We start from the raw sequence: 19,204 nt of genomic DNA, 5'->3' as shown, positions 1-19,204 counted from the left end.
ATGTTGTTAGATTGCCTTGCTTAAACTATAGACGGCACATTTAAATTATGTGACGGTATCTGACAAAAAACTGCGGGAAAATTTTTTTCAAACAAAAACTTTACAGTTAGAGATTTAATAATGATGACTTATTGTGACATAATTATGCATGTTCCAAACTGCTCCCCGTACTACACGGCACTGCTGCTTTTGCGCACTGCTGTGTTGTTGCAGCGCAAAAAACCTTGAGCGAGAACTATTTTATTAACATACTAATTTAAATGTGGTTATTATTAGATATTGGTTAACTATAATCGTTAAATCAATATTGTATAGCATAAATAAAATAAAGTAAGTTACTTGAAGGAGAAACTAGGAGAAAATAAAACGTCAGTCAGAGATAAAATAAAATTAAAGTCCAGAAGTCGCTCAGCGGTTGAATATTAAACAATATTTAGATGTGATACGGTCATTTCCTTTCTACGTGGTACGTATGGTGTACATGTTTCTATTTTGTGCTTAGATATTTTCATTAAAAATAGTTGTTTAGGTCTATTAAAGTCTATGTAAACTTTATATTTCGCAGATCAAAATACGGTCACTCTGGAGAACAAAATTGAAAGACTTCAATAATAGGACGGACCTAAACGGAAACAGTCCAAAATTCTGTAAGTATCTCAGCTAAAATTGTCAACGTCAACAACAACGACCGACTGGTGGACTAAACTAACTTTTAGGTCTGCCTACTACTCTACTAACTAGATAGCTTGACTAGGCCTAGCCTATAATAATATGAAAACTGGGCTGGGTTAGGTTCAGTGTAATATTATTACTAAGTTGCTAGTTGTATTACATCATGTATCCGGCCAGAATATGTAATTTTAGGCTAAAAATACACAATATGTTACAATATGTACATAATGTAGGGCCGCCTAGCTAGGCTAGGCCTACACAATAATTTAGGCCTATAATAATATTAATAATAATAATCTAGCCTAGGCCTAGTATTGTTAGGCATAAATATAGGCCTAGAGTTAGGCCTAGGCTAGGATTATTTATATATAAATCAATTAAAAAAGGTTTAATTTACGCCGTGGCTAAAGATACGGTACCGTATTCTAACTTCTGTTTACTAAAGGTACGGTAAAATTGCATTACGTCATAACCACCCAATGGGGTGCTGGTACGTGTGTGACGTCATCGTATAAGGACTTTGTGGATTTTTTTCATATCGCGAAAACAGTGATTACCCGCATTTTCCTTATGCTTCATTTATCGATATTATCGCCGTCGTGTGTGACAAAAACTAAATGTAGCCTATGTCTGTTATTATTGAAAAGCCAAAACATGTTGATTTCAATTCTAGAATACAGAAAACCGTTTCAAAAGAGGCCTAGGCCTACTTACTACGTACTGTAACCTCATTATATGAGTTTGTTTGTGTAGGGAAAGCGATGCCAGGCTGGGGGCAGCTGCATGTGTGCGCTGATTTCTGTGACTCGTCAGCCCTGGGGCTACTGTCTACATCATAGTATTTGAGGGCCCCTTTATTGTCCGCATTTGCTTGTTGTTTATGGTCACCATTGTAAACAAAGTTTAATAAAAAATATAGGCCTAACTAGGCCATTTGGAATAAAAATAAAACCCTCATCTGCAGCGCACACACATCCACGCAGCCTGGCGCCGCCGATAGGAATTCTCTACATATACAACAGACGCGATATGAAAAAAGTCCTTATACGATGACGTCACACACGTACCAACACTCCATTGACTGATTATGACGTAATGCAATTTTACCGTACCTTTAGTAAACAGAAGTTAGAATACGGTACCGTATCTTTAGCCACGGCGTTTAATTTATTGCACGACGCAGAGAGAGGCATTATAAATTATGGTAAGAAAAGGAAATAATGAATGAATGGGGGCCCCCCCCCCTCCTTCCTATCTTGCATTGTGCAACAGCGTTCCTCACAATATCAAGCTATCTACGATAAACCCTATGAATGTAAATTTGCTTAATCCATATAGACATTATATCTGCTTAATCCTACTCTAAATCAGCCCTAGGAGGGGTGCTACTAATAAGCAACCAGATACACTGCAGTTTATTAGAAAGGGGTGGTTGTTGCACATATACTTAAATAGGTGTATTAATAGAAACTAAAAGTAGTAAAAAGGTTGATAAAATTGTAAACAATGAATTACCCCATAGTCTGTATTTAATCTAATGTCCTTTTGGTTTAGTCCAGCAGTCAGTTCTTTAATTTTTTTCTGGGAATTACAGACCTGTAAAATGCGTACAGAAATCGATTTGCAGACTGCAAACATTATTATAAGGATGATGTAAGTTATAATACAGTATTTGGCTTAATAGGTCAGGTTAATACAAACTACAAGTTAGATTTTCCTAATTCTTTCTTCATATAATATTGATACAAAATATAAATGAGTTTATAGTTTAACTATTTAAGTGAGTCAAATGTAAACCTTGATATTTTTGTCAATAGTTATTCTTCATTCAAAACTCAATAGGCTAATTTTCACTATTTACGTAATATTTATTTAAGTTGCTTCATATTTATTGTATCTGTTTTCTGTTTCATACCTTTAAGTGGCAACTTTTGTTGCTGTTGGTTTTGATAAAATAAAATTAAAAGAAATTAAAATAACCCAAACATGCAAATGTACAATTTGGTTGAGTAATATGAACTTTTAATTTTGCATAGTTATCCCTACTAATTGGTTGGATGTAATTTATAATATTAAATGACAAAATTAAATATCTAAAATCAGAATTGAGAAAGTAAATGTAAGTTTGTAAAATGTTTTTAAGTCTAATTAACATTTGCAAACTGTACATTTTATGTTGTCCGCCTGTAATGGTCATATTTCCGCTATTCTATTTTCAGTAACAGGATTATTTGACCCTATGTGAGTATGCGTACTATACAGTACTATAAAAAAAGAAAGAATTGAAGTCTAATTCCAGAACATTTTCAATTATTGATAAAATCAATAACAATAATGTCAACAATGTTTAATTTAATGTTTCTCTACATTTATGCTGCTTTTTAAACAAAAGAGTTCATATCCTGTTCCCAATGACTGAGTCATTTGATAGTAATCAACCAGACCATATGGTCAATCTATATTATCAAGGCTGTACACTATTTGACCAGAAGTAGTAGAAAGCATAATCTAGATGTAATTTAAATTTGTTGCTGATTTGTAATCATTATTGTCTTTACTTTTCTTAGGATCTTTTGATTTGATAATCTGTTTACTCACTCTCTACTATACAAAAAAGACATACCATGCTATAGAATGCTTATAATCCTTGTCTTGAATTCTCACACACAGCTGTTGTCACTGCTTTGAATAAATAAACACTTCCCTCCCCCCCCCCCCCCCATGTCATAAATCTCTCCCTTTCTCATTTACCTCAAATATAGGGTCGATTATTTCCACCCCCCCCCCCCCACAAACAGGCCCTGCCACATGCATACTCACACAATTATTGTATTAGTAGAACACATTTCTATTTGTATTTTATTTACTATAATTTGTAACCAAGTATTTTGATAATATTGTTAATGTATTAAATTAAAAAATTATTATCGATTAGATCAAGGATCTTAGAGAGATGGGTGCACTCTGCTTTTGTGGTCTTTCCATCTAAGATATCACTCAATCAGTTAAACTCTACCTTCTTAAATTTTGGTGTAATTTGGTGAAAATGGTGCAATCACCACATTTAAAATAGCTCGGGAAATACAGGTCCAATTTTGAAAACCAGGGTATTTTTGTAAAAGGAAGATTTAATGGAATCTAAATATAGTGTGTTTTGGGGTACTCTTGTGTTGGATGAAACTTTGAACAATATTTTTACCTTGAAATTGCCCCTGTGGAACATGGCCAATTTGTTGGACATTAATACGAAATATATATCTCTACGTGTCAACTACAACATATTAAAAAATCGGAGAGGCTTTCTTTTATATTTTAATTGTAATTTCCATTTGAAGTTGACATAAATTACATGGTATGTCAACTTCCAATGGCAATTGGTAAATAACACTCTTACCTTAGATGTTTGAAAATGGCTGGTACATAAAATTCATGATAAATGGCACCTCTAATTGGCCGGAAATGGCACTCATTGTATTGCGCAGCAAACCAGCAATCATAAGTTTTCGCCAGTAAACCTGGGTGACAATGACAATTGTTTGCATGCTCTGTGACTTATACAAAGCAGTGAGGCATCCCCACCCACCTTCCATTTGAATCCGCCCCCCCCCTGGATCAGTCCAGAGAAAAACCATGTGCGAGATACACCGTTCCGCTTTGGGAATTAACATCCATCAATCAAAAAACCAGAATCCAAAATCAATCAACCATGAGCTCTGCCAATCACAAGAAAGCTCAGCTTTGATTGGCTTACAATGATGTACCACCAATGGTGGATTTTGTAGTTGAGCTATCACAAAAATATTCACAAAATTCATTCAAAAATGAAATACCGTAATTTTCTCTAAAAGATTTGAAAAATAAATGCCTGATATTGAGAAAATAATGCTTTTTTTAGCAACATAACAAATATTTCTCAGACAAAAAAGGAAGACAAGAATGGGCCGGCGATCAAAGATATTTTGATGATAATTGATAGATACAATATTTTAATTAACCAAATATTATTCACATGTTTGGTGATTGAATATTTGAAATAATAAATATTAACGTTCAGGGAGTCGAATCATGGCAATTAAATAACAATGGTAATAATGTATAAACCCATTTAGTAGGTAAAGATCAGGGGCTAGGCTGCTAATAATATTTTTTCCTCTGAATAAATGGGGACCAAAGGCCGGTTTGACCATCCCCTACCCCCTGAATCCGTGCCTGGTACAAAAAAAACCTGACAAAACTATTGTTTTGCATGCCAGATCAGGTCACATAAATAAATGATAATCAGTTTGTAAAAATAGTTTGTCAAACTAACTCAAATTTATCTCACAAACCTTAATTGAAACAGATGGTGAAGGTCATGAACTCCTAGTTGCAAGTTCGGATTGGACATTTTAGCGACCGTGGCTAGTTTTACCAAGACCATGTTAAGTTCCACTGGCAAACCCTGGTTCTTGGTTAATTTAACTCTGATGGAATTGTTTTTTGTTGTTGTTTATTTCAGTTGGTACTGTACGACTTTCTACCCGACCAACGACTATGAGTATTGAAACAGTGCAACAATCGGGACCAGTTTACATGGATGCTGAGGCATATGAACCACCCATTTACAATGATGCCTTTCCACCATTACAACCAGCCAGTCCAACTGAGAATTGTCAAGCTGCGATGCCAACACCTGGGCCTAGCTATTCTAGCATGGCAGTCAAGTCTTCCACTGTTACTCAGGTATTAATACGTTTATGTTTAATTGTAAATAAGTTTACTACAGCAATGATAACATGCTGTAAATATAACCTGGTGGTGGTTGTTTTGACCATCATAGTAGTTTTAATATTAAAGGGTTGTCCCAGGCAAACATAATGTCTTATTGTTGTCTTTTAGGTATTTCATGTGCCTTTGGAAGAACGAAAATACAAGGAGATGAACCAGGGATTTGGAGAAACTGGTAGTCAGTCCAGTAATATTTGTCAAATGATTATGAACAAAACCGGTAAGTTAACAATACATGAATAAATGTTCGCGCAAAGACTATTTAATATTTCGGCCTATATCGAGATAAAATAATAAACATTCTTTGCATTTTGGTAAGTAATAATATTTATTATCAATAAGTTATTTATTACTGTTTATTAAAAAATAGATAACTGTCAACAGGTTATTAAAAGATCTTTTTTTTAACATGAAGGCGCTTCGATAGAAATGAGTTTGGCAAAGGATAGAAGTATGACTATTGTTGTGACTGGTAAATCGGATGCTGTTCGTAAGGCACGCAGAGAACTTATCTCCAAGCTTCAAACACAGGTAAAATAACATTTGCATTTAAGTAAATAAATACCATTTATTATATAATAAAAACTTTATTACTTTATGTATCATGATAGGATTCAACATTTTGATGTGAATAAATTAGTCCTTAAAATACAAGTTTCAATTACATATATACGAGAAACCATTATTATTGAAATAATTTTTTTTAAACTTAGGCAAGTGCACAGTTGAGCATTCCAAAAGACCATCATCGCTACATCATTGGTCGTAGTGGTGCTAAACTGAAGGAACTTGAGTTGGCTACAGCTACTAAGATCAATATTCCAAACTCCGATGAAAATGCAGACTACATTAAGATTGTAGGAACGAAGGAAGGCATTGATAAAGCCTGCCATGAAATACAACTTATATCTGATGCACAAGTAAGAGACACATTCTAAGCTTTAATTAATGATTTACAAATAAACACACAACACTGTACAATAAATGTTAGAAAACATATTTATCAAGTTAAATTTACAATTTTGAATTTACTATGCATTTTGTGTTGTAGGCTAAGCTTGCATTTGAAATCCTTCAAATTCCTTGTCATTTTCACCCTTTCATCTGCGGAGCCGACAACAAGAACCTAAAGTTAATGATGGAACAAACTGGCGCTAAGATTAACGTACCTCCTCCAACTATACATAAAGACGAAATTGCTGTGTCTGGAGAGAAAGATGGAGTGAAGGCTGCGGTCAATCAAATCAAATCAATCTATGAAGAAAAGGTACATTTTTGTTTGATACTTTAATATAAATAAGGCTTTTTTTTTTGTTTTTGTATTTCTAGGCTGTTTTGTTAAAATATAAAATAGAATGTTTAATCTATTGTATATATAATTTTTCTTGGTACAATTAGAAACGCAAGACCACGACCGTATCCCTTGAAGTACGCAAATCTCAGCATAAGTATGTAATTGGCCCCCGTGGATCCACAATTCAAGAAATCCTAGCCTCCACTGGTGTATCAGTTGAACTACCACCTTCAGATGATACCTCAGAAACCATCACTTTAAGAGGTGAACAAGACAAACTTGGCCCTGCTATCACACAAGTTTATGCAAAGGTTTGTAACCAAATTTGTATCTTATGTCTATTGTTTGAAGGTTTTCATAGTCAAATCAATATGCTGATATAAAGCTTATCTTTCAATCCCACCTATTGTGAACCTCGCTATTTTTTAGATTTCACACTAATTCCACCCAATTTCACTTATAATCCCACTTTCTGAATTCTCAGTCCTGAAGACGATCAAAGTCTTTCGATCGAAAGGTTGGGTTCATTTATGAAATAGTTCAGCTTTCTTTACTTGTGCATTATTTATGATTTCTGCCTTAAACTGATTGGAAAAAAAATTGCGTCTAGAGCAATGTATAGCAAGAGAAATTTTAAAACAATATTCAAACAATTATAGATTAATTACATTATATTTAATTTATGTACACTTGACTATGTTTTTGTTGTCATGGTGTTTCTATTATTCTAACTGTTATAGTAATAATGTTTTTTCAGTTACAACTACACACTTTTTCAGGCTTGTTATTACAAGATAAATTAAAATTTAATATTTTTGTATAGGCTAACAGTGTTATAATTGAAGAGGTATATGCACCATCATGGCTTCATCGATTTATCATTGGACGCAAAGGCAAGAACATCCGTGAAATTACACAGAATCTACCTAAGGTTCACATTGAATTTCAAGATGGCCGTGATGCTATTATTGTGGAGGGCCCACCTGAAGAAGTGGAGCAAGCACGCAAAGCCTTAGATGACATCTCAAAAGATCTCCAATTGCGATTTGACTTTGCCAACGTTGAAATCAGTCAGAAGTTTCACAAGCATATCATTGGAAAGAATGGTGTCAATGGTATGTATAAAGTATACTCAATTTAACATTTGCTCACTGCTTATAAAAGTTAACATCTAAGCCATGAAATTTCATCATAAGCACCACATTTGCCAACATTAATTTTCTGCTTGTGTTTAGTGAGTTTAAATACATATTATATTCCAGACAGTCTTTGTGTTGGATACACTTCATTGGTACATCAACTGTAATCAAAGTTTGTGTGTAAAAAAGTGTGTTTTCAGCATTAATAGTTTTGGTGTTTTTTTGTTTCAGTGAATCGTATTAAGAATGCTACTGGTGTTTCTATTCTAATCCCTTCTGATGAAAAGCCGAGCAATACAATTAGGATTGAAGGAAGTCCTGAAGGCGTTCAGCAGGCCAAGAAAGAACTGTTAGATATGGCTCATAGAATGGTATGTCTAAACACTTACTGTACATCAACCTTTATTGTTTATGCAAACAAAAATATGTTGGTGTACAACTAATGTGTGTAATGCTATAAATAATTTCACAAGTGAAATTATTTGTACCATAGCACAAATATAAAATATAAAAACATTCTTATTTGTTTTATATAATACCTAAGTAGATTCTTATCATTTCATTCAGATTGAAACGTAGGCTATCCTAGGTCGACTAGTAGGATACCTAATTGTTATTTTAATAACATCTAAAGACTAACTCTATAGCCTACTAACCACATATTTGATTTGTTTTTTGGTGTTTTTTAATCTGCATCATCATGTAATTTCATCATCACTTTCGACAGAGCAATAATAACAATCGGAGATTTTTTTGTTTTGTTTTTGTTAAAAAATTTGCTTCCCTGGAGCATGTGCAAAGAACTGTTGTTATGCTTTCGCTGAGGCGTCAAGCTGTCTACACTTCTTGTAAAAATTGGAATTTACCGCACTATGTAGAGTCATTCATAGGGCACTTAACTTTTATCAAATGACCCGTAATTGTCCAAACAAATATGTGCTATATAATATTTTATATACATGTTTTTTTGTTGATTCATATCCATAGGAAAATGAAAAAAGCAAGGATATCCTGATAGACCATCGTTACCATCGTGCTATCATTGGATCCAAAGGTGAAAATATCAAAGGTGTACGTGATCTGTTCAAAGATGTTCAAATCACATTCCCTAACCCTAATGAAAAGAGTGACATTGTGTCATTGAGAGGACCCAAACAAGACGTTGAAAAATGCTACAAGTACCTGCAACAAATGGTGGCTGATCATGTAAGAACAATTTGTTTATGCCTTAAGCTCTGTCTACACTATCAAACTTTATGTGACAACAAATGTGATGTGCCCATATGGACGTGATGATTTCATATCACTGCCATATTTGGGCACATCACATTTTTGTTGTCGGACTAGTTTGATAGTGTGGACAGCGCTTTAACTTGCATGCATTTTTTTGGTGTATTGCATTCTTATATATTTACCTTAGTGTTTTAAGATGTGTGTTTGTGCATGTAATGTTTTAATCAGTATTAACCAACTTTTGTTTTCAATTTGATTTAGGCTGCAAAGAATTACCGTCTTGATGTTCCAGTTTACAAGAAATTCCACAAGAACATCATTGGTAAAGGTGGAAACACCATTAACAAGGTTAGTTTACTTTGACTTTCATATTTTTCTGTTCTTATCTCATTCTATGATGATTTTCACATCTTTATTCATCATGCGTATTACTGGCAGTCTGTCAGACTCATGTTGTAAGCCTAAACATCAATTTGATGTATTTAACGACATAAAAAACTTGTTTTGATATACATCACATGCCCGAGTAACTACTGTCCATGGGCCTTAGATTCTGTGGTGTGGTGAACCATATCAAAATGTGTTGATTTATACATCACATGCCCGAGTAACTACTGTCCATGGGCCTTAGATTCTGTGGTGTGGTGAACCATATCAAAATGTGTTGATTTATACATCACATGCCCGAGTAACTACTGTCCATGGGCCTTAGATTCTGTGGTGTGGTGAACCATATCAAAATGTGTTGATTTATCTAAATTTGAGAGCTCTGCAAATGTTGAAGTTTGGCTGTATTTTAAAAAGAGCACAGATTAGCCCTAAATATGTTTTTGATCTGATCTCTCAATTTATCTGACTTTATATTAGTATTGACTTCTTTAATAGTGAGTGGTTCAAATGAAGATGAAGTTTGAAATATATGATTTTTAAATTTTAGATCAAAGATGTGACTGGAACAAAAATAGAAATTCCAACAGAGAATAGCGATAGTGATATTATAGTGGTTATTGGAACAAAACAGAATGCTGAGAAAGCAAAAGAAATGATCTTGGTTATTCAAAAAGATTTGGTAAGCAAGTGTATTGTGTTTTTACTGTTTGGCATCTTCCACATCATCTACTGCTAAAATAATCTGTTTAATCTCACCTACTGGTTGTCAACATATGGTAATTATTTTAAAGATTTGCAGCCATGGTAAACTATGGCCCAATCAGGTTAGCACACCGGGGAAACCCGGGGACTTTTAGTAAATTGTTCCGCACCACATTTGGGAATTATCCTGACAAATTCAGCTTTAGCATATTTATTTCTACCTCAAAGCCTAAAACTCCTAGACTAATAACGCAATAGGATAAATAGCATATTTTGAATACATTTCAAGTACATCATGGTTTATTCTTTAGTTTTGCAGTTAAAAGAGCTGTAATTGTACTCTATTCATATTCTTTATAGGATTAATTGATAAATGGGACACCTTAAAATAAGTGTCCCAAAGAAGGGATTCTACTTAGAATGAATGAATTAGTGTAGATTATTTTTTATGCATGTTTGATGTGTAGATAGATTTAGCAGTTTACTTTTTAATGTGACAGGTGAATATTGTAGAAGAAGATGTGAAGATACCATCTAAGTATCACCAGTCTTTGATTGGTGCTAAAGGACGTCTTGTGCGTCAAATCATGGATGATTGTGGTGGAGTTTACATCCATTTTCCCAATGAAGGTTCCGGAAGTGATAAAGTGTCAATCAGAGGACCAAAAGAGGAAGTAGAAAAAGCCAAGGATCATCTCTTGGAACTTGCTAGTGACATGGTAAGGAGTTTAATTTTGTCCTTTGTAATACTTTCATTGCTACAGGGGTTACTAATAACCAACAAATCTCTAAAAATTGTGTTTAGTAAAAATTTTGTTTAGTAAAAATTGTATTTGTTAACTTGAATAAACGCCCTGCCACCCGATATACACAATAGTATTAATTGTGTTGTATTTTTTCATATCTAGAGGGTATTTGATTATGCATTTTACAATATTACACCCAAAAAAAATGCCTCCTCCAAATAAACGCCTCCTCCGAATAAACGCCTCCTCCGAATAAACGCCTTCCTCCCTGAACAGTAAACTGAGGCGTTTATTCAAGTAAATATGGTAATCAAGTTGTGTTTTATATGCAGGAGGAATCCAGTTTCACTGCTGAGGTACAAGCAAAACCAGAGTTTCACAAATTTTTGATTGGACGTGGTGGTGTAAATATCCGTAGTGTTCGCGAAGAAACTGGTGCAAGAATCGCATTCCCATCTCCCAAGGACGAAGACCAGCAAACTATTCAATTGATCGGCAAGAAGGATGCCGTAAAGAAAGCTAAGGAAAAGTTGGATATGCTGATCAAAGACTTGGTAAGCAATTGGTAATTTATAAATGTGGAACTGTTCTGTTGACATTGACCTCAGCAAGTTGTCAGTGTGTTAACATTCAACTGTTTTGTTTGATTGTTTTTGTTGTTGTAATTATTGCATTTGTAAAGAATGGCTTATTAGTTTTTACTGATTTTTTAGGAAAACATTGTGGAAGGTGAAATTGCTGTAGACCCTAAATATCATCGACACTTTGTAGCACGACGTGGACAAATTCTGCGTGAGATTGGAGATGAGTATGGAAATGTTCAAATCAGCTTTCCTCGTAACGGTTCAAAAAGCGACAAAGTGAGCATCAAGGGGTCAAAAGACTGTGTTGAAGGGGCAAAAATGCGCATCCAGAATATCGTTGGAGAATTGGTAAGAAAAGAATAATTATATATATCTATATTATTATATTAAACACAAGAGGCAAAGAACATTAATTCTAAACCGCCCGGTGATATACTGAAATTTAATTAATTAATTTGAAACGATAAAGATGAGGAAATCTGTGAGAATGAGAAAAAGTCGCCCCAACCGAGACTCGAACTCGGACCGCCTGCTTGATATGCAGATGTCCTAACCATTAGACCACTGGGGCTTTCGTGGTATTGTTCGAACTCGATTGGATAACGACTCTTTAACATTCTCGGCGTGGTACGGCGGAACAGCACTAGTCCTCAGTTGTACGCATGCGCAACAGAGATCAAATTGATACGCCCTCATCTTTCAGTATTTTTATTCACGAGGCGGGATCTCCGAAGAGATACTTTTATATATATAAACACAAGAGGCAAAGAACATTAATTCTAAACCGCCCGGTGATATACTGAAATTTAATTAATTAATTTGAAACGATAAAGATGAGGAAATCTGTTAGAATGAGAAAAAGTCGCCCCAACCGAGACTCGAACTTGGACCGCCTGCTTGATATGCAGATGTCCTAACCATTAGACCACTGGGGCATTCATGGTATTGTTCGAACTCGATTGGATAATAATTTCATATTAAAAAAAAGAAGCAGTGGTGTTATTAATGCTATTTTGTTTTATCTATAGGAATCGCAAGTTACCATAGAGTGCATCATTGCTCAGAGATACCACCGTACTGTCATGGGATCCAAGGGTTCCAGAGTACAAGCAGTTACTGCGAAATACGAAGTAGGCATCAAATTCCCAGATCGCATCCAAAATCCTGAAAGTAAGATCACAGAATCTATATTACAAAAATGTTACTATATTATTATGTTATTCTATCTGCTGCTTTTCTAAACTACTCACTCCCTTATTCTAACAAAAAGGTGTTTTTAGACCACATTTGATAATTCCATGCCATATTGTCTACATTACAACACAGAGGTTATTATAAATTTAATTGGTGACCGTCCATATTCGACAGGTAAACCTCAAGTGCACATTGTTCACTGTCAACTATCACATTTAACAAACTAATTCTCTTATTAATTTAATGACATGTTTGTCTTTGCTTTGAGATGTTAATAATAATTTTGTATGCACTTTAAAGATGTATTGTCCTTCAAGAACATACAAACAGTTTATAGAAAAGACTTTGATAGGCCATTTTTCAGTTTTAATAAAGTTACTTACGTATAAAAAAAAAACCTTAAAAATATTAATGGTTTTTACTTATAAAAACCCAAAATAAATGGTTAAGTTCAACTAGGAAAGAGTGAACATTTCCTCTTCCCTGGTTAAACCAAAAACCCAGGTTTCAGGTAAATATTTTTTTTTATCCAAGTGAATAACTATTATGCGACATTAATATGGCTCAGATACAAACTGAAGTTTACTTTATTACTTTCAACATTTTCAAAATGTATGTTCACCATTAAAGCTCTGTCTACCAGTTTGCCAAAAATGGTAGTGATATTCCCAAATGTGGTAGTGATATGACATCATCATATCCATATATGGGCACATCACATTTTTTTTCTCACAAAGTTTGATAGTGTAGACAAATGTGATTCATGCACTCAATAACAAAGCTCATTGTTGATTGTTTTAGCAAATGGTTCAACAACTGAAGAACCACAGGTGAATGGAGATGCTAGTAGTGAAACAAGTGAGGAAGACAAACCTAAAAAGAGCGACATCATCTTCATTACTGGAACAAAAGAGAATTGTGAAAGTGCAAAAGATGCACTACTTGTAAGAACTAGTTGTTTTTCAATACATACACATTTCTAAGAAATTTGATCCACTGAACAATTATGTATTTGATAAGAATTTCCTTTTGATGATGCAATATTTGAATATAACTGTCACAATTTACATTTCAGTCAATACATTATATAGTTTCAGATAATTATTGTTGGATAAAAAAATATAACATTAGTTAGGAGGTATATAGATATTTTAACTAATAAAACTCCAAAAATGTGTTTTGAATAGGCCAGGTTGCATTTGTAATAAAGTTATTAGAAAAAAAAAAATAATGATGATAATGATAAAAAGACAAAATAAATGTTTAAACAGACAATTTGACTATTTCTTGCTTTAAAATACAGTTTTTAGGTAAATAATTCACATTGAATACATCCATGTTAATTGTTCCTGTAATGATTACTTGATTGAATTATAATGATTGACAAAACAACTATTGTTGTATTGTAGGCTCTTGTTCCCATTGTTGAAGAGGTTGATGTGCCATATGATTACCATCGATTCATCATTGGACAGAAAGGAAGCGGTGTGAAACGAATGATGCAACAATTTGATGTAAGACATTTACATTTATACAATCAAATGCTTCCAAAAAGTAAAAATTGTCTGTAAAACATTAAGTTCATAATGTAAAACGTACAATTTTAGTTAACTGCATCCACATTTTTTTTTATTCAATTTGTAATATTACTCGCTCATCATTAAAGCCTGTTTTCCAGTCGATGTTCAGTTGCGTTTAGCTTTTAAATTAAAGTTTAGAATTAAAAGTAGAAAAAAAAAATGAACGAGTCAGATTGCTGATACAGATTTTTAGGTGATCTTTCTTGGTTTGGACATGTTTAGTGAGGTGTTGCAACCCAAAGTCGGCCATGCTCAGCTGAGCCTGAAAAGTTCGGGTTCTTCGTGTGGAAAGCAAGAATTATCAGCCCGTACATTTTGTTCACAAACTGTGTTGACATAATTTGTGAACCATTCCATTGATCCTTTTTAACAATCATATCATTTCAACTTCAATGATTGCATTTATTAAATTGTTTCAACTATTTGTAGCATTTATATTTACACCTTTCCTGTAAAAGTTGTTATCTAGTCCCTTTGATTAATTCCAAAAAAAATAAAAAAATAAAAGATTTTGAAAAAAAATGGGTCATTTTGAAGTATCATAATAGTTTCACCAAAAATTAGCCGAAAAATCATTTAACTAAAATATAGACATTTTTTTGTTCAAAAAATAACTTTGACTTCCAGTCAAAGTTTTCAATCAAAACATTTCATAGTGCAACGCGCTTGTTTGGCTACCCTGTATGCATAATCATAAAAAACACCTTCTCAACCGTGACGAGTTGTAAACAATCCTAATTAGCATCATGCATAATGCATATTTGTGGTTTAAAATCTTTGTTTACTTTCGCTCGATATGGATTTCCAGACGAAATGTAATCAAATTAATTTACCTATTAATTACGTAAACTTGTTGTTTTTGGCTCGAATTTTCATCTTGAAGTGAATAACTTTAATATTACTTTGATATGGCCAATTTAAATTTAGAATATTTTGACCTTCATTTTTTGTGTTTCAATGGACAATACATCTTTAAGTATTTTTTAATTGATTGAAATGTTTTTTGTTTCGTCTAATGTGTGTTCTGCAGGTGAATATTGCTATACCTCCTGCCAATCAACAATGTAACATAGTAAAACTGACTGGCCCTCCAAACAATGTACAAGAAGCTAAACAAGCACTCATTGATCGTGTTAAGGAACTGGATGAAGAAAAAGAAGATAGAGTAAGTACATTGTTATTTCAGTCTACTGTCTTCAAACCATCAAAATCATCACCATTCTTATATATTTGTCGTGAGGTGGTTTCCCGAATGATCGTAAAATCAAAACGGTACTGGGTATGACCAACTAGCGTTATTGTCACCGGCTAGTCATCCATTCATAGAAGTAGTTAGAAATTGTTATTTCAGTCTACTGTCTTCAAACCATCAAAATCATCATCATTCTTATATATTTCTTCGATTAGATATAAGAATGTTACCTAACTTCCAGGTCACAGCTTGGAGGACCAAGCTGTTGCAGGGGAAACAAAACAACATGTACACTACAGTTAAAAAGAAGATACAAATACATATTAGAAACTTTAGACATAACATTCAGTTGCAGTATACAATTCTCTGTTAAATTAATTTATATTATTAGGGAACAGTTTTACTGCATTGGTTTAAAATAATATGTATTTTAGTACATTCCGTAAAGCTCTGTCTACACTATCAAACTTAATGTGACAAAAAACTTGATGTGACAAAAAAACTTGATGTAACCATATATGGACCAATGAGGTCATATCACTACCATATTATTTGGTATATCACATTTTTATGTGTTATAGTGTAGACAGTGCTTTAGTTATTTTACTTTTAATTGCCAAACTGTATATGAAGAAGATTTATAAAATAAAAATAATTTATTAGATGTTGAGAAACTTTGAAGTGACTGTGAATGTTGATCCAAAACATCATCCTAAGATCATTGGACGCAGAGGAGCCGTTATCACTAAAATTAGACAAGATCATGACGTCAACATTCAGTTCCCAGAACGAGATGATACAGAACAAGACTGCATTAAAATAACTGGATATGAATCAAAAGCAAATGCAGCTAAAGATGCTATTCTTGAACTTGTCCAAGAGTTGGTAAGCCACATTGTTTAAAATATTTAAAAAAATGTTTTAGTTGAGTATGCCATTTTATTGCCACATAATAGCTACTCACTTTGACCAGAAATTCGATAGAAACAAAATTATTTACCTGAAAAAAGGAAAAAATGTTAAATTGAGGGAAGTCAATGGGTTTTTGGTCGAGTTTACATTTAAAACCATACCTTCATACCTGGTTCAACTGTTTCCTCATTGATCATAAATGCTATGCATGAAATTCATGTCTAAAATGAATGCTTGTAGGTGGAAGGATTACACAGCAGTTCTATACATGTGCCCTTGTATGTATATGAATGTATAAAAGTATGCATCTGGCTAAGTGAGGGAGGTGGTAGCCTTTTTTAATGTGGAGTTCAAGTGTGATCATTTTATAAAGTAGTACTCTAAACTCATTGAAGTTAAATATACAGTAATTATTTTGTATATTCTTATATTGAGTAATTTAATAATGTAATGGAAATGATTTAAAATGACTAAAAATCAATGTTTAATCTATTTATTTTTATTTAATAGGAAGATCAGGTGACCATTGAGGTAAAGATTGATCATCGTATTCACAGTCGTCTTATTGGAGGAAGGGGACGTGCAATACGCAAGGTGATGGACGACTACAAAGTTGACATCCGCTTTCCACGTAACACCGATCCTGATCCAGACATCGTCACTGTCACTGGAATGGAGGATGATGTTTATGACTGCAAAGATGAATTGCAGAATAGAGAAGAAGAATATGTTAGTATATCTTTTTCTATTTAATATCATTTTAGAAAATGTTATAATAATAATAATAATTCTTTCAGCATTTAATTTGTTCAATATAATTGGAAATTATTTTCCGTATGCTAGTGTATTGCATTTATTAAAATAAAAAAATATAAACTATTGAACAATTCATCTATTAAACTATTTTTACACAATTATATTCATTAATTTTATAAATCAAAAGGCAAATTACTGAAAAATGACAATGCTGTGGGTATCAGTGGCTGAATCTCAATGGAGATACAAAATGACAATGCTGTGAAAAGCAGAATCAAAAACAATAAAGTAAAACAGCCAGATAAATTAGCATTGCTTTCGGGCAACACTAGCCCTTCATCATCATTAATTTTTTATCATATATATAATATGAATAAGAATAATATCAATGGCTTTATAATAATCTGTTCACAATTCACTGAGAGTTTTAATTTAAGATTTTTGTATTGCAGCTACAAGATATTAACGATTCTGAGATGATGTCTCAGTATACACAAGCTCCGAGTCGTAAGGAGAAGCAACACAATAAGACCGAACCGCCAAATGCTGGGTATATTGTGACAGGAGCTCCATGGAATCAAGCACCTCCAAACACCCAAGATACAGAAGCTTTTCCATCCATTGGAGCTGCATCTGTACCAACTCCGCCGAGACATGCTCACTGGGGACCGACCAAGAAACATTAAGAAAATCATTTGTTTTTCTTGTCAACCTGGTTTATGTTTCATAAATGCTATTTTAAATTGAATTGTCGATAAAAAAAAAGGTACTATTGATCGACAGATTTTATGTATGAAAATGTAAGCAATATAAAAATTTACAAAATCATGGATGTTTTATTAAATGTGTCAGTACCTCCACCATCCAGTTGATTTTCTTTAACAATGATTACAAATTACACATTAATTCCGGGAAAATTTCAATAAATTGCATTTCTGTATAGTTACCAATATATTTGGAGAAAATTTGATATAGAAAGTTGAGTTTGACACAGTTTGTTGGAAATGAAGGTGGCCAGCAGTGATTGATAGCCATTTGGAATTGATGTGTTAATGTCATCATCAGACAACTCAAATTAACTTGAAGCTCTCTTAACTCAGTGCCTTGTAAATCTTGTCGTAGGATTAATCTAATGTATTCATGTACTTAATTGCTGACTGGGTTAAAAAGGCATACCTTTTCAAGCTGTGTATTCAACAGCATACATCCCTATTAACATATGCATCTCCCATTTAAATTTATAACTAAGGGGGTTAGATAAAATGTCCATTCATCCAATAATAATGTGCTTCCAAATGTTGAAATCTATTCGTTGTTTTCAAAGGGTAAAAAATAATATATATAAAAAAAATTTAAAAAAAAAGAGAAAACAATTGAATCTTAATTTCAATAAGTTATTTTTATTTGATTTTTTTTCTTTGGTTCTTCTTTTTCTTTCAAATTTTTGAGTGGTATTAAAATAATGCCGATAGTCTTATGATATGTACTCTTTTACAAAATTGGTAATTGATACATATCCCCAACTCATTCCTAAATTCTGTTTCTTTTTCTGTTTAGTTTAAGGATAAATAAATAAATACCGATATAAACTGCATTCAGTGATTTTAAATCATGCCAGTGGTCTGCTATGGTTTTTTTTCATCTTTTAGAATTCCAATTGTTAAAAAAATCATACAATGGAAGTATTCGGTAATAAATATTATATAGCATACAAAAGATTGTCTTGTCTTTATAAAATGTTCACTAGAAAAGAATGTCTGTAATACATGGAGATTGGTTATTAAAAGCGATTGATAGTTGATAATAAATGCAAACTATGGAATGCTGAAAGATGTTTGAAATTACTATTATTACTGCGATAAATTATCAAACTGCTCCCTTCCTTGCACAAGATGAATCCGTAGAGGTTTCCTCTCATCTTAACCATTTTTGTATGTCAGACTAAAATTACCCATGTTAGTATTAAATCAGGTGGTGCGGTATTTCTTATCGTCTAACATAACATTGTGAAACCTATCAGACATTGGATGTGTGTCGGAACCT

The 19,204-nt window shown here is 33.2% G+C and overlaps 1 protein-coding gene and 1 non-coding gene across 2 annotated transcripts; one reads left to right on the top strand and one right to left on the bottom strand.

Annotated features, from left to right (window-relative positions):
• The first annotated feature begins 501 nt into the window (after positions 1 to 501).
• On the top strand, positions 502 to 18,534 carry LOC140044920 (vigilin-like). The gene is made up of 22 exons (XM_072089618.1): positions 502 to 647; positions 5,171 to 5,394; positions 5,551 to 5,659; positions 5,855 to 5,970; positions 6,153 to 6,359; positions 6,491 to 6,706; positions 6,838 to 7,044; positions 7,557 to 7,848; positions 8,104 to 8,243; positions 8,860 to 9,078; positions 9,367 to 9,453; positions 10,043 to 10,174; positions 10,698 to 10,916; positions 11,276 to 11,497; positions 11,657 to 11,875; positions 12,556 to 12,697; positions 13,523 to 13,665; positions 14,131 to 14,235; positions 15,332 to 15,466; positions 16,157 to 16,378; positions 16,916 to 17,134; positions 17,614 to 18,534. The coding sequence occupies exons 2-22, from the start codon at positions 5,206 to 5,208 to the stop codon at positions 17,845 to 17,847; spliced, it is 3,774 nt and encodes a 1,257-aa protein (XP_071945719.1). The 5' UTR covers positions 502 to 647; positions 5,171 to 5,205; the 3' UTR covers positions 17,848 to 18,534.
• Positions 12,027 to 12,098, bottom strand: Trnad-auc (transfer RNA aspartic acid (anticodon AUC)). The gene has a single exon. It is a non-coding gene; the product is annotated as a tRNA-Asp (tRNA).
• Positions 18,535 to 19,204: the final 670 nt, after the last annotated feature.

Source organism: Antedon mediterranea, chromosome 3 (assembly GCF_964355755.1).
Source record: "Antedon mediterranea chromosome 3, ecAntMedi1.1, whole genome shotgun sequence".
Classification (NCBI taxonomy): domain Eukaryota; kingdom Metazoa; phylum Echinodermata; class Crinoidea; order Comatulida; family Antedonidae; genus Antedon; species Antedon mediterranea.
The sequence above is the reverse complement of the archived record's forward strand: the minus strand, read 5'-3'. Positions and strand labels throughout refer to the sequence as shown.